Source organism: Peromyscus leucopus, chromosome 2 (genome assembly GCF_004664715.2).
Source record: "Peromyscus leucopus breed LL Stock chromosome 2, UCI_PerLeu_2.1, whole genome shotgun sequence".
Taxonomy (NCBI): domain Eukaryota; kingdom Metazoa; phylum Chordata; class Mammalia; order Rodentia; family Cricetidae; genus Peromyscus; species Peromyscus leucopus.
In genome coordinates this window covers 137,889,890-137,910,546 of record NC_051064.1, presented here as the reverse complement: position 1 = coordinate 137,910,546, position 20,657 = coordinate 137,889,890, and the positions used below count along the sequence as shown (strand labels likewise).

At 51.8% G+C, this 20,657-nt stretch overlaps 1 protein-coding gene across 8 annotated transcripts in view; it reads left to right on the top strand.

The window, feature by feature from the left end:
* The window catches only part of Zbtb40 (zinc finger and BTB domain containing 40), a 71,204-nt gene extending 57,818 nt beyond the window's left edge, over window positions 1–13,386 (top strand). For 5 of the 8 annotated variants that reach the window (XM_028875392.2, XM_028875388.2, XM_028875393.2 and 2 more), the window contains 5 exons: window positions 386–550; window positions 3,449–3,663; window positions 6,122–6,284; window positions 6,923–7,009; window positions 7,898–8,383. In XM_028875392.2, coding sequence (XP_028731225.1) covers window positions 386–550; window positions 3,449–3,663; window positions 6,122–6,284; window positions 6,923–7,009; window positions 7,898–8,352 — 1,085 coding nt within the window. In that variant the 3' untranslated portion in view covers window positions 8,353–8,383. Of the gene's footprint in view, window positions 1–385; window positions 551–3,448; window positions 3,664–6,121; window positions 6,285–6,922; window positions 7,010–7,897; window positions 8,384–9,694 lie in introns of those variants that run through there. The other 3 variants (XM_028875394.2, XM_028875389.2, XM_028875387.2) reach the window with 1 other exon arrangement.
* Window positions 13,387–20,657: the final 7,271 nt, after the last annotated feature.

Here is a 20,657-nt window from a genome sequence, read left to right as displayed (position 1 = left end):
GTGAGATGGGTCTCCCATAACCTAGGCTGTGTTTTGCAAGAACACACTGTGTTTTGTAAGATCTAACTCACGTTTCTGGACAGCAGGGCCTATCTCTGGCTGGAAGTGGAGTGGACTCTTCCTCTCTGTGGAAACCTGATAAACAAGCAGGTTCTCTCGGAGACAAGAGCTTTGTTCCCCGTCCAGTCGTGCTCACCCACTGTGTGATGGGTTATGTTTGTGAGGTGCATGCATTTGATGAGGTGCCTCAGACTTACCCAGCATTGCCTGAGGTAATGTCACCTCCCAGTGACATTTCTCTGGTGTGTGCTTTAGAGTAGGTTCTGTTTGCAGAAGTGCCATCCGTGTTCAGTGCTTGTTCTTACACGCTCATGTGCGTTTGCAGGGAAAATGTATGCATGCCAGTACTGTGATGCTGTGTTCGCCCAATCCATCGAGCTGTCCCGGCACGTGAGGACCCACACCGGGGACAAGCCGTATGTCTGCAGGGACTGTGGAAAGGGCTTCCGGCAAGCCAATGGCCTCTCCATCCACCTGCACACCTTTCACAGTACGTACCTGCCATGGCAGCGTCAGGCACCGCAGGCCGTGCTTGGCACTGAGGCGGCCTGTGACGGTGCTAACGGGGCGATCCCTGCACCAGAGCTGGGCCCCATTCCGGCCCCTATCCTCCCAGTGTTGTCAACCCCTCAGTCCCTCCTGAGCATGTCTCTGTCTGTGTCCTGCTTCTCTGTCCAGCCTGTCTCTTTAGCTCACCTCACAGTGTTTGGCTGGCAGAAGCAAATTAGGTTGGAAGGAGAGTGTCTTCCCTGTCAGGCTCCCAGGACACTGCACTGGAACAATTCCATCAATTCATCCCGCTTCCATTTTCTACCCGCCCCTTCTCCACATTCATCCTGTTTTCATCCCTGCTTTTTCTAAAGAAGCAGGCCTGGCTCCTTCTGAGTTAATGTTCACTGTGCTAGGCAGTGCTACCATGTTCCCTCCAAACACAGTGCCACTGGCTTTCACTGAGTTATCTGGGGCTGCCCCAGCTGCCTGCCTGTCTCTCTCTCTCTCTCTCTCTCTCTCTCTCTCTCTCTCTCTCTCTCACACACACACACACACACACACACACACACACACACACACACACACCAGGAAACACTGTTGGGTGATTGGCCCATCATTTTCTTCATCCTCCTTTGCTGTAACCATATACATATATGGTCACATATATGGAATTAGCATATGTAGTCAACACAACACAGCAGGTAGACTGAGAACACATACTCTGAAATCAATCACATGAGTTTAGACTCGAATGTTGACCCTTCCACATACATTTCTTTGCCCTGCTAAGCCTTCTCTGCCCCTTCCAAACTGGAATAAATAGTAATAGTAATGCCACCACCTTGGCTTGTCACAAAAACTAAATGCGATTATCTTAGTCAGTGTTCTGTTGTGGTAAAGAAACACCATGAAGTCTAGGTCATCATCGTCGTGGTGGGAAGCATGGTGCACGCAGGCAGACTTGCTGGAGAGGAGCTGAGAGTGCTACATCCAGATCCACAGGCAACTTGGCTTGAGCATTTGAAACCCCTTAAAGCCCACCCCCAGTGACCCACTTCTCTGACAAGGCCACATCTAGTCCAACAGGGCCACACCTCCTAATCCCTGTCAAGTAGTGCCACACCCTAATGACCAAGCACCCAAATATATGAGGCTGTGGGAGCCATTCCTGTTCAGACCACCCCAGAGATACCACATGGAAAGGACTAAATTCTTTGCCTGACAGAAATGCTCACTAAATGCCAGAGACTGGTGTTATGGGTGGTAAGCACATCCTTGTTGGGTACCATATGCCACTGCAGAGTGTGTGTTTCTTGCATACTGTTATCTGCCTGTCCCCACTTTCTTTCTCACACCAGTGTCTGGCTGTGGGCACAGTGTCTCACAGCATATGCTCTCTGTAAACATGTCCACATCTCTTGTCAGCCACCCATCAAGGACTTTGCCAGAGCTCCTATGTACCTAGCATGTGTGAGGACTCCTGGGTCATGTACCCCCGAGGAGTTAGCAAGACTGTCCAGAACTCGAATCACAGTGGCCCTCCAGATGAGTGGGGTTTGGCCCAGACCCAGTGCCACACTTCCGCTGTCTTCTCAACCTCAAGAAATGATGTTCTGCTTTAGTCTTCTTTTCACAGCAGTAGGAGAATTGGTAAAGGGGACCACTTAAACTTCACACTCAATCTTTCATACCCTAGAGCCCACTGGCATACCCTAGAGCCCACTGGCATACCATAAAGTGCACCATTCACACAGGCTCAGCATTCAGGCCCCACTTTTGCCTGACCACAGCTTTGCTCATAGAAACTGTCAAAAGTGTCTTAAAACACAGTGCAAACCTGGCCTTTCCATGGGGAAACTAGCCTGTGGTTCTGAAGGCTGCTGTGGGCAGGATTCCTGAATTTAGCAGAGTCACTATATATACAAGTGGAGCTTATGGCTTGGACCTTTCTTGTGGGCAGAGGATTTTATTATCAAAATATTTTGCTTTCAGTCACTTTAAGAAAAGATTGATGTTTTCTGTCATCTAGATGGCAGAGGTGTCCAATAGTAGCTCCTTTTTGTTTGTTTGTTTGTTTGTTTGTTTTTTTATGACAGGGTTTCTCCATGTAGCTTTGGAACCTGTCCTGGATCTCACTCTGTAGACCAGGCTGGCTTCGAACTCACAGAGATCCGCCTGGCTCTGCCTCCCGAGTGCTGGGATTAAAGGAGTGTGCCACCACCTCCTGGCGTAGTTCGTATTTTTGAGGTCCCACTGAGGATGTCATGTCCATGGATGTATATCTTCCCAATTAGATCCTTGAGCAAAGTGTTGGTTGACCTCTAAACCTTGATTTTCCTAAAGTAGACTCACACTAGACCCTCCAGGCTGTGAGGGAGCTAACATGCATAAAATTCCTGAACACCACCCACCCAGTGTTCACCAGGAGTCTGTGCAAAGGCTTTACTGCTGGGTCTCAAGTGGGGACCAAAAAAGTGTCCCCTACTGCCACTGGCAGGAGACACAGCGACACTCTAGAGGTGTGTTGGGGAGGTCTGCCGGGAAGTGGAAGGCAGACCTGTCGCTGCAGACAGGAGGAAAAAGCATGGCACTCCCTGTAAAGTAGACCCAGGATGGAGGGGGGTTGACATGTAAGCAGGAAGCAAGTGGTGGAGGTGAGCAGTTTGACACTGTACAGGTGGTAAGTCCAAAGGCCTGGAAGAGTCCCACATCCTGGGGGAAAGGGAGTAGAGCCAGAGTGCTGCCACACTGACTTGGAGTCCTTGGACTCTGGCCCCGCAGGAAGGCTGAACAGCCTTCCATCTTGCTGTACGAGGCAGTGGCACATCACTGACTGCTGCTTGTGCTGTTGTCTCCCTCTGCCCCACCCTCCAATGGATGCCCTGCCTGGACGCAGACATAGAAGATCCTTATGACTGCAAGAAATGCAAGATGAGCTTCCCCACACTGCAAGATCACCGGAAGCATATCCACGAGGTGCATTCCAAGGAGTACCACCCCTGCCCCACATGTGGGAAGATCTTCAGCGCCCCTTCCATGCTGGAGCGGCACATGGTGACCCATGTTGGAGGGAAGCCCTTTAGCTGTGGGATCTGCAACAAGGCCTATCAGGTGACCTGACCACTAGGAGCATGCCTACTCCCCATTGCCGTTTGTTGCCTACATGTTGTCCGAGCTTGTCCCCAGGATGTGACAAACAGTTTGATTCTGAGAAAACCTGGCTGTGTACTGCATGAACACACACTTAGCATCCATGAGGACCTGGGTTACACCCTGAGCAGACTAGTCACATTTTTCTTTGGGCTGCCAGCTTGTAAATGACATAGAGACTTATTATTAATTATGAAAGCTTGGTCTTAGCTTAGGCTTTTTTCTAACTAGCTCCTATAATTTAATTAACCTCTTTCTATTAATCCACATTCTGTCACGTTGCTTGGTTACCTTCCCGTCTTATATGTCCTCTTTGTTCCATTGGCATCTCCTGCATGCTTCACTTACCTCCTTCTTCCTCTCTCTGCCCAGAAGTCCCACCTATACCTCCTGCCTAGCTGTTGTCCATCCAGCTCTTTATTATACTAATAACAGCAATATATCTTCTAAACAGAAAGGAAAAGTTTTAACTCTAACATAGTAAAGCTATATACAATTAGAACAATTATCAGGTAAGAATTACACTCACAATGTCCAGCCCGTTTGTATTTGGCATATTTGGAGAAAATACTCTATTATCTATCTTACCTTGATGAATTTAAAGTTTTATTAGATAATTTTTTTTTTTTTTTTTTTTTTTTTTTTTTTTTTTTTTTTTGGTTTTTTGAGGCAGGGTTTCTCTGTGTAGCTTTGTGCCTTTCCTGGAACTCGATTTGTAGACCAGACTGGCCTCGAACTCACAGAGATCTGCCTGCCTCTACCTCCCGAGTGCTGGGATTAAAGGCGTGCGCCACCACTGCCTGGCTAATTTAACCTTTTATATTTCTCCACTTTATAAATGTTACATCTCTTATGTAAGTTTCTTTTTTTGAATTTGGTAACAAGGAAAACTGTAACTATAACTGTCTTGTGTTTAACTCCATTAGAGACCTGAGAAGGATATAATATTACCCAAGTAAATGGGAAATACAGAGCAAACAACTTCCAAAACTATAGAAACAACAGGGACAGCTGACTGCCTGGACAGTCACTCAAGGTTCCTCTGCAACATTGGGGCATCCATCTTTGGCCAACAGACCTAGAATATCTGACAGACTTTTCTGTGAAGCAGAAATTTTGAAGGACTGTCCTACCTTATCTTGACAAAGTTTGGCAGTCACTGAGACCGCTTTCTCAGGCCTTAGTGGAAATACATTCCCCCATGTTGAATGCTATATATAATTGGATTTTTCTTTGGGCCACCAGCTCACAAATAATGACATGGAGACTTATTAATTATGAAAGCTTGGCCTTAGTTTAGGCTTTTTTTCTAACTAGCTCTTTTAACTTACTTAACCTGTTCTATTCATCTATGTTGTATCATATGACTCAGTTACCTTTCCTCTGTCCTGTATGTCCGATCTGTTCAATTGGCATCCCCTGTGCACCTCTGTTATCGCCTCCTACTTCCTCTCTCTGCCCAGAAGTCCCACCTATACCTCCTGACTAGCTATTAGCTGGTCAGTTCTTTATTAAACCAATCACAGCAATATATCTTCACACAGTGTACAAATATCCCAAAACAGCAGACATTCTGTGAGGAGTCCTGGTCAGAATGATGCTGAGGGGAAGAGTTAGCTGGCAGAAGGTCCCAGCCTCATTGTGTGAGTGTGGTTTCCCCTTGGGTGCTCATGTCCTATGGACAGTTGACTCTGGCATGAAGAACATGCCAAGTGAAACTTTACCCAGGGTTGCTGTGCTTATTGTAGTCACTGCTTGCTGTTTGCCTCAGGAAAGGGATCCAGATCTGTGTGTAGTTAAAGTGAAATGGCACAGAGGTCCTGAAATAAACCATACCTGTCAGAAACTGGTCACAGAGAACCGGTGCTGGCTTATGACTACGGTTTAGACCGAGCAACCACTGTTTGAGATATGGAAGGCTCACTCTGTGCCAGGCCTCATGCTGTGATGGGGAGTAAGACTGGGTATGGTCCCTAAGAGCCCAAGGATTTGTAGAGTGGTGCTCCTGGTGTACTTTTAGAGCTGGAGACAGAGAGGGATGCAGCTTCTGGCCCTGCTCCATCAGGTCACTGTCCACACCCTGGGCCTTGGCAGCACTGAGGTCCAGCCTAGCGTGCTGAACACATAAATGTTCCCGTCAGGCCAGACTTTGGTTCTAGTCTGACTGTTTGCTGATGTGTTCCTAGACAAGTCCCTAACTCCTCTGTGTGGCAGTCTGCCTCCGTGGGAGGATCCTTACGCCCCCCCCCAAGCTTGTGTGAGTGAGGACTTAGCGGAGGATCCACTGAGTTCTGCCTGTAGTGACCTCTTCACTAACATCAGCCTCCAGGGGCCTGATTCTAGATCCATGAGCTTGTCTCAGAACTTTCTGTCATTGCTGAAACTTTCTAGGAGCTAACAGTGACCAAATGCCTTGCAGCAATTGTCTGGTCTGTGGTACCACAATCGGACCCACCATCCAGATGTGTTTGCTGCCCAGAACCATCGCTCACCCAAGTTCTCCTCACTGCAGTGCAGCTCCTGTGACAAGACCTTTTCCAGCACCATCGAACACAAGAAGCACATCAAAGCAGAGCATGCAGGTGACGCTGGTGCAGCTGGGGGTGGAGGGAGCCATGTCCTCTGTCCAGGCACTGTGGTGATTGCCTCTGCTCTGCCCTGGCTCACCTGTCCATCAGGAGCTGTAGTTTAAGTGGCAGCGTTAAGTTCTCAAGCCCCTACACAGGGAGCAGTGTAAGCTCCAGCCAGCCTCGGGACACCCAGCTAGCTCCTGGAAAGGGTGTCGGCTTTCATGGCAGATGGGGCCAGGTGGGAATCTTGGCTCTAGCACTTAGCAGCTGCATGACCTTGGCAGGTGACATCTCTTTTCTGAGTCTGTTTTCTTCTCCTCAGAATGGAAGTTATTAATACCTCCCTTGCAGGTACATTTGGGGATAATCACAGCAGCTGTCAGTTACAGAGCATTTCCTATGTGCAGGGCACCAGCCAAGCGCTCTGTATAGTTTGTCATTTAATTCTCCCAGCCCCCTTGGCATCCACACAGTCTGGACCAGATCAGTGCTCTTTACCAGTAGGTTCCACAGAGCTCTGCAGGCACGGGTTCCTAACACTTGGCAGATGCTGTGTGGAACCTGGGTCCTCGGCCACCAGCCCTGTCCCCTCCACTGTAGCCCTGCCACCCTTTATCCTTTCCACCGCCCCCTTCCTTTCACACTCACAGATCTGAAGTTCCATGAGTGTGACCAGTGCAAGGAGCTCTTCCCCACACCAGCTCTGCTGCAGGTTCACGTCAAATGCCAGCATTCAGGTCAGTGGCCCTTCTGTGTCCCTGAGCTCACAGTGGGGGGTGAGTCTTGGTTCCACCATTCACAGCTCCACAGCCCAGCCTAAGTCTTTTTACTGACTTGTGCCTCCATTTCATCTGGAAGACGGCACGTTAGTACCAACCTTGTATGAAGGAAAACCTAAGAAATAATTTAAGGGAAGACTCTCTGGTCCCTTTTCCAGTGTTACTCTGTCATCAGAGCATTGATCCGGGGCACAGGCTGTAGGGTTCTGTCAAAGGACAGGAAGCCATTGGTTTGGTGCCCTGAATCCTTACAAAATCAGGCTGCCTTGGTCCCAGTCTTAGACTGTAGCCAGTACTTCATTTGCCTTCTTCCTCTTAGACCACTGGATCCCTGGGAGGTAAAAGTGGGCTGCATCCTGTTTAGAGATGTTCTACGCCACAGACTCTGGTCCTGCAAGCTTTGATGTTTGTGCATGCACAGTTGTTGATAATGCACCCAACTGCAGTCCAGCCTGCAGCAGTCAGGTGCCATCCACCCCATTCAGAAGTCTTCAGGTGCACTCACTTCCTGAGGCTGAGAATATAGTTCAGTGATAGGCTTCTTGCCTAGCATATGAAGGCTGCAAGTTCAATTCCCAGCATAGAAAAAACTGCTTCTTGGATTGAGGAAATGTAGTCCCATTGGCAGGCTGTCTGCTATTGAGTGAGTAGCGGACATTAGCAGAGGCGACTCAGCCAGAATCCACTGCAGATGGCACTGTATGTGCAGTTTTAGGAGGATGTATGAGCTTTAGGTCCTGTGAGCCCTGCCTTACTCCCCCATCCTCACTGTGCCTCCTTCTGCCTCCCCTGCTCTCAGCCATCTTTCCCTTGCAGCCGGATAATGTCTTCTGCCTCCTCCTTCAGGGTCGCAGCCATTCCGGTGCTTGTACTGTGCGGCCACTTTCCGCTTTCCCGGAGCGCTGCAGCACCATGTCACCACAGAGCACTTCAAGCAGTCGGAGAGCACCTTCCCCTGCGAGCTCTGTGGCGAGCTCTTCACCTCCCAGGCCCAGCTTGACAGCCACTTGGAGTCTGAGCACCCAAAGGTAACGGGCACTGAGACCCAGGCAGCTGCTGCTCAGACGGTGCAGGTGAGTCTGGGGCCAGTGGATGAGCAGAACGTGAGCACAGAGTTCCGAGGGCTCCTCTGTGGCTCTCGGTCCCGGCATCCAGTCCCACTCTGGGCTCTCACAGGTCCTTTTCGTGATGCCCTCCTGATCTCAGCGTCTCTCAGCTGCCTGTCGACAACAGGAAATTCTAGTCTGTGGTGGCCCCTAGGTGGAGGGAGCCTGGACCAGGAATTTGCCAAGGTGGAATAGCAATTTCTCTTTCAGCTCACACATTCCCCACCTTCTGAAAAGCACTATCTGGAGGGTTGTCAGGAAACCCTGGAGAAGGCTGGCTGTACTCTGGGGGTCAAGGCCCATGGGTAGACCCCCTAGCTGGTTACAGTACACATTCGTGTAAGCTTCTGCCTTCACTTACCTGCTGAAAAGTCTGCCTCTTGATGTGAGAAGGCCATGCTTGAGCCAGCCTGTTTCCCTGCTGCTTCCTGCTCTCCCACCTTCTCCAGAGGCAGCAGAAAGGAGAAGAAGCTGGCTTCTGGCAGCTGTCAGTGGTTCCTAGAGAAGTTGGGGTAGGGTTGTGTACTCACGGAGATTTCTCTGCCCGGCCGTCACACTGTCCAGGTGGAAGCCAGTCTTGTTTTGCAGCCTCTGGGAGCAGTGAGGTCAGGTGGGCAGGATTCCAGGTGAGGCTCCCGTTGTCATCCCACCTTGAGCTACTCTGCTTCTGTCTTGCCTAGAAACAAGGCTTGTAGACAGGGTGTCTTGCAGGTGGGTGGGAGAAGACTCCAGTCCTAGAAGAAAGAAAGGCAGCTTCCTTTTCAGTTTAGTTTACAGCAGTACTACTGGACCAGATACCTGGTGACTGGCCACCAGTTATCCTCACAACCCGGCCACAGAGCTGAGCCTGCCTTCCTGCTCAGTGCCCACTCTCCACCCCTAGCTGATCCTCCAGAGCCAGGTGGCCATGCCCTTGGAACACACTCACTGCCTTAGAAATGTCAAGGCATCAAGCTGTCAGTATCAGCTTGGAGGTGCAGCGGGAACCAAGAAGAGCTGGGAAACCTTGTTAACCGAGGGTGCAGGTTTGCAGGGGCAGCCGTGGCCTGTGGAGGGGACAGGAGCCTATGCCTGCCCCACCAGCCACTGAGCCAAGTGCCTGAGTGAGTGTGAGAAGCCACAGTTGAGCCAGTTTCTCGCCATGAAGACTCTCATCCTCTTGGTGGAGTACTCTTGTTCCTTGGAGCTCTTGCATGGCACTTACTCTGCAATGCCATCCCTGAGACAGGAGAGGCCAGCGCACGCCGCAGCACCAGTGTTCACTGGGGTGTAATCACAGAGTCCATGCACCCCAAGGTGGCGTACTGAGCAAAATTATAGCAATTTAGTGCACAGAGTTATTTAAATTGTCTGCCTGCCTCTCTTTTGCATCGCTGGTGTATGAAACTTCCCTCTTCCCATTAGGTGTAAGTAATTGCTCTCCTCAGGTGAAAACATAAATATCATCATTACAGCATGAGACGGGAGCCATGTAAATTCTGGGGAGCTCACTGTGGACACTGCCCGGAGCAGCCTTCCTTCCTGTCTTTCCTTTCAGGTGATCCAAGCTCCAGAGCCAGCGGCCCCAGCTGAGCAGGTGATCACTTTAGAGGAGACTCAGCTTGCTGGCTCACAGGTGTTTGTGACCTTGCCAGATCCACAGACCTCTCAGAACAGCTCTGAGCTTGTAGCAGTGACGGTGGAGGATTTGCTGGATGGTACCGTCACCCTGATCTGTGGTGAGGCCAAGTGAATGGCTGCTCCCACCAGTAGAGGGGGACTGTACTGTACCAGAGAGGAAGCTCGTGGCCTGCCTGCCTCTGCTCTAGCTGCTGTCCCAAGTGCTGAGCTGCTTGGCTCAGCTCCACCCTGCTGCTCTCACTTGGAAATCAGAGGCTTCGTCGTCGTTGTCTTCCTCCGAGGATCCCGTGGATCGTCTGAGGCATCCACTCTGACACCAGCACTACCGCCTTGGTGGCAGACAGCCTCAGTCCTCCAGGCTGCAGCTCAGGCCTAGATGCCACCTACCCCCCAGGGAAGTCTGGCTTCCGAAATCAGAGTCCGAAGGGTTAGTGGATGCGAGCTGGTGGCCAGGGTGGCCAAGGAGATAGATATACAGCATGCTGGGTACCCTCTGGAGCAGGGGGTTACCTGAGTCTGAGCCAACAAAGGGCCTGCAGACACCACCAGTGCCTCTACCAGTAAAGCACCAACACAGCCTCCAGGGACCCCAGCTTGGCGGCCTGCCCTTCCCCACTTCCCCCCTCCGTCCTCCCCTCTGCTCAGGTGCCCCTCGGAGTTTAGCTGTAAAGCAGGTGGCGGTGTTAACCGTACAGCAAGTCCTCATTGTCGTTCTGGATCCCTCCTGCTCTGCCCTTCCCAAAACAAAGCTTTGGAGCATTGCTGCTGGGAGGCAGCTTCGAGTGAGGGTGTCCAGCTGTGTCTGCCTTCCTGGATGTTCTTCACTGCATTCCTTATGGACAGCTTCCCTGGGATCCCCAGGCCTTCCACACCTTCAGTAATCGAGGCTGAAACATCTCCTCAGCCTGGAGACCTCTTGCTGGCTTCCTCTGGAGCATGTGATGGCCTAATGAACCAGCTTCTGGGGGCAGGCCTGTGCCTGCATGTGGTGGATGAGAAGCATCCGAGGTGGCCCACATGCCTGGTGGGTGGCCTGCTCTCTGGGCTTCCCCTGACTACATGCTTACAGAGTGGTGCTCCGTTCAAGTCTGAGTGTCCCAGAGCCTTTTATCTTTAGTTCCTCAAGTACAATCTGGTAATCAATCGATGGCTTGTGGAATCTGGTTGGAAGTGCGATTAGATAGATGTTGGTTCCTGCTGCTTAGAAAGAAGGTCTTGCATTGATCTTCCTTTCCTAGAAGCCCAAAGATAGAAGTGGGCTATCCCAGCTTTTGCCCATCCGCCAGGGCTCCCTGCCACCTAAGGTGGCTTGACTCCCTACAGAGGGGAATGCCCTGATGTGGTCACTTACCTTTAAGCCACCTGCTGTCTGAGAGAAGCCCACACCTTCTTGCCAAGTGCAGCTCACCATGTGCAGGGATGAGGGTCCAGTCTGGTCATAGTAGAGATGCATTGCCACGTCCCTGCACCTGGCTCACTGCAGAGGTCGGGAGGTCGCCATGGAACCTGACAGCAGTGTTCAAGGGCTGCCCTTTGCCCTCAGCTCAGCACAGGCAGCCCTGCTGAGTTTCCAAGCTGGATTCCAGCTTCGGCCAGCCTATCCCAGTCAAGCCCACCCTCCTCACTGTATATGCTGGTTGCTTGAATTTATCAGCTAGCGAAAATCTTTCCCTTTCTAAAGTAAATGTTTCTCAAAGCCAGTCAGCCTCAGAAACCGAACACTGACCAGAAGATGGTGCTCAAACATCAAGGCTTCACCTCCCTGGAAGCTCAGCGTTCCCACATGCAGCCGGCCTGCTGCCTTTCAGACCTGTGGCAGCCGGCCAGGGGAGCTCTTGATCTGTAAGTGGTGTGATAGTCCCCTGGTCCCTCTGCATCAAGTAACCCACTGACAGACAGTGAAACGGCACATGCTTCCCGGCTCTGTCTGGATCAGCACCTCACGTGCTGTGTGGTGGAGTTAGGAAGCATTATCAGTGTCACCACTGATAAGTGTCTCTTCCCGACAAAAGGCAAAATAATGCATTGCTGAGGGCATGTGAGAAAAGTCAGCCTGAACACAAAGAGCTGGAAGTCAGAGACCTGAGTGTCAGATCCTTCCCAGCCTGAGAAACCCAGTCTCAGTTTCCTGGGGACCCAGGTGGTGCTCAGGCACATGCTCCCCTCAGTCACCAGCTGTAGTCTGCTGTACTGTAAAGAGCCGTAGGGCAGGTGGGCTTGCTGCCCATCTTGGATGCACAGCTCCGGAGCACACGCTGCTGGAAGCATTGCAGCACTGGGTCTCACAGGAGCACGGAGAGTACGTCCCCGTCCTCAGTGGTGTGCTGTGACTGGTGGCCTCCGAAGAAGCCTGGGGAAAGTCTGCCGCGGCTGCCCCAGCGGCCTGACCTACTGCAGGGGGCATTGTCAGGGGGCTCCTTAGTTCACATTGCTTTTACAATGGAAGTGTGGTGCCGTTTGCTTCATCCCCGTGAATGTTGCCTGCCTGGCCCTTGGGCTGCAGCCAGAGTCTCCGGCTTCCTTGAAGTTTGTGTGTTTGAACAATGGGCCCCAGTCCTCCCCAGGGCTCCTGATCCAGCCGCTGAAGAGGGGAAGGTAGATGCCAAGCTGAAGTCTGGTTGGTCTGTCACCAGTGCATGGTGACTGAAGAGCAGAGACCGCTGTGAGCAGGTGAGACTTGCTATCCAAATGCACGAGCATTTGGGCCAATGCAACAGACAAAGGTCTTTCTCAACTGTTTTATAAGGCTGGACTCTGTCTCTAAAGCTCTAGTGGGAAAAGCTTAGTCAGTACCCAAGCTTAGGCTCTAGGCCTGCGTGTTGTGCTGGCCATTCCAAGGAAGCCTCTGGCCCATGCCGACTGCAGGGGGATACCTCAGCCTTGTCCCTAGGGCCTGAGTTCCGATGGTCAGGGCTGAGGGATGAGATGAGGGACAGAGAGATGCCAAATAAGGAAAAAGGATCTCTGTTCTCTTGGGGATGGGAGGGTGTGCCTTTAAATTTTATGTGCCTGAGAACCCGCACTGACAAAAGATGGAGACACTGATGGCCTCACTCAGAGCAGGCTAGTGCTTCCAGGGGACAGGAGGATTCCTTCGGGAACTAGAAAGTTGACTGGTGGTGGCAGTGACACTGGTTTGCTCCAGTCAGCTCTCCCAGCCCAGCCTGGTTCTGTAGGGCCCTGTGTGTCCCAGCAGACACTTGGGAGCCTGGAAGAAAAGTGGAAGACATGGGGCCGAGGCAGGTTAATAGTTTTGTTGTTATGGAAACATTGGAGCACTGAGGACTTACTCTAAAAACTCAGAAAGAAACTCAAACTTATTCCAGTCTGACTGGGCGTATGAAAGAGAGGAGAGTGGTAGGTACCTTCTTTGGGGACTGTTGTTGAGGAAATTGTTCTTTGGGCTAATTTACGTGGCCTCCAGATTGTGAAAATGGTCATGATTTCCCCGAGCAAGGCCAATGACGTTTGTTCCCACCCATGCCCAGGACAAGCAGCCCCATGCGGTGTTGTGTAAACTGGACTGCAGACTAGAACTCCGCTCAACAGGCACTGTGGATAGAAATAAAGTGAGTGCTTTGGAAGCAAAATACATTTCAGGAGACTGGTGTTGTGGACCCTTTTTCTTTTTGGTTCTGGGCAAAGGGCATGGTGTCCTCAGACCACTGTGTACCTTTAGGCTATGCTTGTGGCCTGGGGGATAGCTCTGATCATGCGGGGTTTCATTCTAAGTCCTCTTTCCAAAGGAGCAGTGTGGGCCCCATTTCAGAGCATGGGATCTGGTGTCTACCTGAGTTGTCCGGCAGTATCCTACCTGCAGGGCCCCGGGGGACACCTGCTCAGCTCCTTCCTGGGCTTCCAGCAGTAAGAAGGGGGATGGTGGCTACTCTTAGGGCTGGGAGACAAGTTCAAGTCTGGATTTACTGAGTTTAGTACAGAAGATTTACCCACAGGCCGGCCTCCTGTGTTCTCTGATACAAGGAGAATCTTTTCTTGCCCCTCCCCTTGTCTCCCCGTCCCGGAATCCCTTGAGACCCTGACGACATCCACTGCTTTCATTTATGGATTGAATCTCAGTGGCCCCTGAAGTGCCAGGTGTGCAGCAGATAAGTAAGCAAAGCTGGAGATGTCACATTGCTGTCAGCTGACAGGGGACAAGAGGTGGTGCTGGAGGGACTAGAGTTGAGGGGACGCCTGCTGCATCTTCGAACTGAGCTTGGCCACAAGGCTAGGAAGGCAAGACTGGGGGGACTCTGCGCTCACTTCTGGAACAGCCTTGGGGCACAAAGATGGATGTGTTCAGAACCCACAGACACCCTTCTGTCCACATGAGGTTTTTGCAGAGATGCCAGAGCTGGCCAGGTCTCGTCCAGGGCAGTAGTCCTGAGTGTCTGCACTGCTGTGAGATCTAACTGAACTGATAGCACGTCCTTGGGCCCTGGAGGAAGGGGAATACAGAGGGGCCTGGCCTGGGATGGTGTGCGCAGAGGTAGGAAATGGGCTGAGGGATCCCTGGTGAGCCAGTAGTCTGCCTGGATGAGGGTCGCTGGCTGAGAGAGGCAGCACAACACAGGAGAGAAATGGAAATGGGAGCCCCACCCCCACCCCTTACTAAGAAGATGACCTTGGACAAGCCTTTCCTAAGAGTGATTGTGAACAGTTATTAACATTTTAAAGTACCTGAGTGCAGAGCTTCCCAAATGGTTATCGCTGTTTGTGATAGGTTCCAGGGGAATGAGTGAGGGCCAAGGACTGGAGAGGAGGGAGGCTAAGAACAGGGTCTCTAGGCTGCACTGCAGTAAGCCTAGAGCTTCCCTAGGACAAACGGGCTCCTGGAGTCCTCTGCAGCTCAGCTGAAGGGTCACACCAGAGTAGAGGCACCGGACCAAGTCTGGTGAGCGTGGCTAAGCTCCCAGCTGCCCGGCTGCATCTTCAGCCTACTGTTCATTGTCTCTGTGAGCCTGTGATCATGGATGTCCTTGGGTGGAAAAAAAGAAAAGCTGCCTAGTGTGATGATATGAGCCTTACAATCCCAGCCTTCCTAGGAAGAAACAGGCAGATTGTCAGCAAGAAGCCTGCCTGGACCACAGAGCAAGCTGGAGGTCAGCTTTGGCTACTTGGCAAGATCTTACCTCAAACAAACAAACAAACAAACAAACAAATAAATTCCGGCCGAGGTAGCACACTCCTTAACCCCAGCACTCAGGAGTACCTCTGAGTTCTAAGTTCAAGACCAGCCAGCTACATAATGAGACCCTGTCTCAAAACACACACAAAGAGGAAAATGGGAGGAATGAGGTACTGGGTGGATATCATCACCACTGTGGCTTGGGGGAGCCTAGAACTCAAGGATTCTCTGAGAAGAGGCATCTAGGCTGTGCAGACACCATGCTCCCCTGTCTCTGCATCTCTTGGCTCCCTCGCTAAGTGCCATCAGAACATAAGTCCCACATCAACTATGGCGTGTGTGTCTGCAGAACTGGTCACGGACCGTATACTCACTGGGCGCTTAGGTGTTGCCTGCCGCTGGAGGTGGAGCTCAGCCCAGGCACGCTGTGTGGAGCAGGGATAGGGCTTGTGCCCCCGTGCCCTGCGGGAAATGTTCCCCACGGGTGGCACGTGCTATAATTCCATCCGTTCCTCCCTGCTCTCAGCACATCTGCAGCTTGGCCTGGGGCGAGTGCTGCTGGAGTCCCACGGAGGTGGGATTTGCCCGGCTTTCCTCCCCAGCTGCCGCACAGTGGAAACTCCTGGCAGCAGAAGTTAGGTTTTGCCGCAGTTCTGCAGCTCCATCCCTGCTGGACTCTGAGCCTTGAGGAAGGAACCAAACCTGACAAACTGTTTCTCTAGGAACAAAGGGGACCCTTACTCTGCTTGCTGTCTTTATCCCAACTCTGCTTCACATCTCCGGCAAGGCTGATAGATACCTGTGGGAGAGGCTGTGGGAACATCCTCCTTTCTTTGTCCTCGGAGATGAGATTAGCAGAAGGCTGAGCAAGCTAGCCTGAGCTCCCCAGCTGCTCTGATCAAACAGCATGCCTGCCGTTCTTCTCGAACCGGGCTCCCCCAGCGCAGGCCAGGGACAGCTGATCAAACACATCCGGACAAGGTCAGTCCAGGGACCCGCAGGCCTTTCCAGGAGAGATCTCGTAGTCCTGCCATCAGGAGGGTCTGATAAAAATGGACAGGGTGGGGGAGAGCCCTGGGGACTGGCACAGGGCCCAGCAGCTTTTCACCCTGTGCAAGATAGAAGTGCCTGATCCAGGCAATGTCAGGACAGAAGCAGACCCTCAAGGCCAGCATTGGAGCTGCCTCAGAGCCCAGGGGCTGCAGCTGAGGAACAGGGTGACTGTGTTCATGTTCCTGTGGCATGTAGGGGAGAAAGTTGTAAAATGGCACCCAGGTGAGCTTGGGTCCGTGAGATTATTAATAGGGTGAGTTCAGACCTCCCTCACCAATTGTCTCACTGCATGGCTGTTAGACCAGGGGTCCTGGCAGGGACTGATCCCACACACATGCACTGGACATTTGGGATGAGGCTGAAAAGATGCATGGCTTCTGTGCCTGGAAAACTTCCACTAGTTAGCCGGAAGGAACCACACACTAGACACAAGCTCGAGAATACCATGCCAGCCTAGACTAAAGCTGTAAGAGCTACAGATGTGTAGTTTTCATTTATTTGTCTTGGGGAGGTGCTTTTTTTTTTTTTTTTTTTTTTTTTTAAGAAATATTCTCATAGTTGTCTGGGGAGATAACCCAGTGGGGTGTTTGCCATGCAAGCATGAACGTGAGTTCAACTCCTCAGCCCTTATGTTAGCTCAGTGCCAGGGAGGAGGAAATAGGATCCTGGGGCTTGATGCCTAGCTTGTATATAGCCAATCTGAGCTCCAGGTTCAGTGAATGACCTGTCTTAAAAGGCGGAGGAGTGACTAAGGAAGACACCAGCATTGACCCCTGGCCTTCACATGCACACACACACACATCCATGTGCACCACACACAAAAAGATTCTCATCATTAGTAATTGGTGTTGAGTGCTTACTACACAATGGATACTGGACCTTTTAAGATTCCTATTACAGGGGTCCGTGATTTAGCTCAGTGGTAGAGCGCTTGCCTAGCAAGCACAATGTCCTAGGTTCAGTCCTCAGCACAAAAAAAAAAAAAAAAAAAAAAAAAAAAAAAAAAAAAAAAAAAGATTTCCTGTTACATAGAATCCAAGTGCACACTGTGCTATAGAGGCTAATGTCCCCATGACTGTGGGGAAACCAGAGAAGTCACGGTGGCAGTGAGCACAGCTAAAACTTGAATCCAGCTGTCTGACCTGGAGATGGTTTGTAACCTTCTTCTGTTTCCTGCTTACTGTCTGGTCATCCAGGTAAGTGCCAGATCCCCAACTCCATTCTCCTTCACAGGCAGCGTACTGTCCAGCATTCCCTGCAGGCCGGCTCTCCTTTCCCTCCTGGCCCTGCACTTAAGACGCAGTACGGCACTGTATTCAGCTAACAGTGACCTGTCCCTGTTTTGGATCCCTGAACCCCTTGTAGCTTCACCGGTATTCAGTTGACACCCACCAGCTCAGCCAAGCCTCCCCTGGAAGGCAGCGCAGTCACAGACCCTTCCAGGGCTCCGTGTGGGTGTCTGTGCTCAGCACAGTGTGCGGCACACTGGGGACCTCCCTACCGAGCAACTTAGGGGAAAGGTTCTCCAGCTTCCCCTCTCACCTTGGGCTCCTAAAGCAAAATGTTTCCCATGCTGCCAGAGTGTCAGATCTGAAGACGACACTAGAAAGCATCAGGGCAGAGCCAGCTTTGGAGTTGCTCAGATCTGGGCTCCAGTCCCTGCCCTGTCCCTCGCTGGGTGTCCCTTTGGTTGTGCTGTCTTGTCCTGATGGTCTTGTCTGTAGGCTGGGGTGATGAACACTCGCGGAGAAACAGACGGACAGTCACATGTGAAAGGCTCTGGCATGGTCACTGAGGTGCCGTCAGAGACCATAGTAACCGGTCACGTAATGAGTCGGACTCTGCGACTCTGCAGGTGCTGCTAGCGCTCAGGTGGGGTGGGACTGGAGGAAAAGGTGAGAAGCAGTATCAGAGGGCAAGGCCTGGTCCCAGCTGTCTGTCTGTCCCTGCTTCCCTGGTGCCAGGCCCATGGCTGGCACTCTGGAAACTTCTGAAGTGTGTATACAGGGATAGCAGAGGCCACTGGGCAGGTAGGTGCCTTGGGCCAGCACTCCTGCAGGGACACCTCTTGCGTGGGCCAAACAGGTCATCTTATCTATGCATTGTCCGTATTTCTGTCCGCACCAGAAGACTCACGGCTCTGTGGCAGGTAGAGCTCAGAAGAGTGGCCAAGGCTCCACAAGGCAGCCTCGGTTGTGGATGGGCAGTACAGACGTCAAGTCGAGCCGCACTTCCCGGTAGCACTCCGCTCTTTCACACGGTTTCGTGTGTGTGTGTGTGTGTGTGTGTGTGTGTGTGTGTGTGTGTGTGTGTTCTGTTGATCCTTACAATGTGGACATTCAGAAGCCCTCCCCCTCTGCAGTGAATGGATGCCTCATTCCCAAGCTTCCTCAGCTAGCTGGAGTCCGGCTTCCCTGACTCCAGACTCAGGCTGTCATCCTGCTGTCCCTCTGTCTGTCCTGGTCCCCTTATTTCAGGGCACTTCTGGTCGTTTACTCGTTGATCTTGGTGTCAGCGCTCTTGAGGTTGGGAGGACATGGCATTGTTTTGGGAAGGCAGCTCACTGTGTCACAGGAGAAGACAGTAGCAGACCAGCAGTCACGACAGCTGCTTCCCAAGGAAAAGTGATGGCATGCGTCACAGCAGAGCACAGTGATGGGGGCACCGTTTGTTCCCTTCCAATGTGAGTATCCCCAGTGCAGGCACCACATCTGTGTTCAGGGCCCTGGATCAGCAGCGTCCCATGGGACTCCGTGACAATGGGAGCAGTCTACCGTGTCATTCAGTATGGAAATCACTAGGCCCACATGGCTGATAGTACTTGAAATGTGGTGCAACCGAGGGACCTGATTTTCATTTCCATCTCAGCATCAGATGCAGCTTGTCGAGACTGTCACTGAACAACAGAGAACTAGGCTCAGGGACAAGGACCACAAGTGGCAGAGCCCACCTCCCAGCCCAGCTCTGCCATCCAGTCCCAAAGCCCGTGACATTCCCAATGGTGACCAGGTCAGGAAGGTGAGGCACCTAATTTGGGTGGTACTGGCTGAATGGGTGGCATCAGCTCAGCCGTGAGCTTCAGAAGACAGTGTCAGCCCTAAGGCTGTCCCCTGCCCTGAGGTCCCCTAGGAAACGGATCCCAGCTCTGCCTTCACCATCTTCCTCATCCAGAGGGACCAAATGGATCCTCAGAACACTGGGAAAGGAGCTTGCTTAAGGTCATTCAGCTTTCAGAGTCGTACTGGTATCAATGGAGAATCCCATAGTCTCCATCCTATTTATCTCCAGTGGTAGACGAGGACTGAAGAGAAATGAGGAGGCCAAGGAGGCAGCCAGGAGGCTCTCCCTCCCACAGCTTTAAAAGGCTCCATTGCACAGAGGATCAGCACATGAGCTATGCACCACCACACACGTGATGCACCCCATCTATGCCAACACTTCTTTGTCTGTGATGCCACTTGCAGTATGAGGAAGGAGTGAGATTTTGTGCCTGGGGCCAGTGTGCAGTGAAGGCCTTTCTAGGTTTTGTGCTGTGCGTACAGTGTCCCTGCAGCCTCGTGGCCCCACACTCAGGAGGTGGAAGAAGAGCTCTGTCCTCAGATGTGGAGGGATTGTGTTCTTTTTTAGGCCAAGATGCCAGACAAGGGCTGAGAACAGTTCCCAAGGGGTCTCCCCTCCGTAGGTGGGGCCTCATAACCACTTAGCTGGCCTGGAAGAATGATGTTTTCCAAAGTGGGAAGAGCCCTGCCCAGCACAGCAGGGTGTAAGGACAGTGGCATTTCCTGCCTGCTGCATGATGCCCATGAGTGATGGGAGACTCTTGCTAGGAGATTTCTGTTAACCTACAGCTGTGGCCTCAGTGCCAGCTGTGAGAGGCAGGGCTGAACACTGAGGGGTATTCAGTGCTTCCAGATGTTGAGGCTTCTAGGTCATACCTGCCTAGCTAGTTGAGCCCAGAGCGCTTCCTCATCCTATCACTCAGGAGGCCTGAGAAGGGGAAGCCTTTCTTGGGGTTCAAACCTAGGGAGTAAGGATAGTCACTGCACTTCAAACACTAGGGTGTGCCCCAGACATGTACACATTCCCAGAGCCACTGACCCAGCTGTGGCCACCCACACCCACTGCCTGCCTTTTCTCCCAGCTTCTTCATGCCCTGCACAACCCATCCAAATGCTTGCACTCTAAGATAGCTACCCCTCACCAGGCTGCTCCCTGGAATTCACCTGACAATATGCAAACACAATACTAAGTTCATAGTCATTTATGTTAATTTGGGGGGTTTGGGTTTTTTATTTTTGGGTGATAAAATATATGTAAGCATAAAAATCCACCACCTCATTTTAAGTAAAAAGTTGAGCACTTTCAGGCATAGTCCCACCATGCCCCTCACTACCAGGCTGTTTCCAGCTTTCCACATTACAGCCCTGTACCCATGAAACATTTTCATCACCCCAGAAGAAGCTTCCTGTCCATGAGCAATCAGCCCTCCCCCACTGCCCTGCCGCCACCAGTTCACTATGACTGTCACTCACCAAACTCTCATAAGAAGATCTGCGTGGTGTTTCTGTTGTCTCGATGCTCTGTAGAGCCGGTGAGGAGTGATTCAGAGTGCATGCGGCTGGGACTATGGCTTAGCATGGGCAAGGTCCTGGGTTCCACCCTAAGACTGCAGCTCTGCATCTGTGAGGTCTCCAGCACT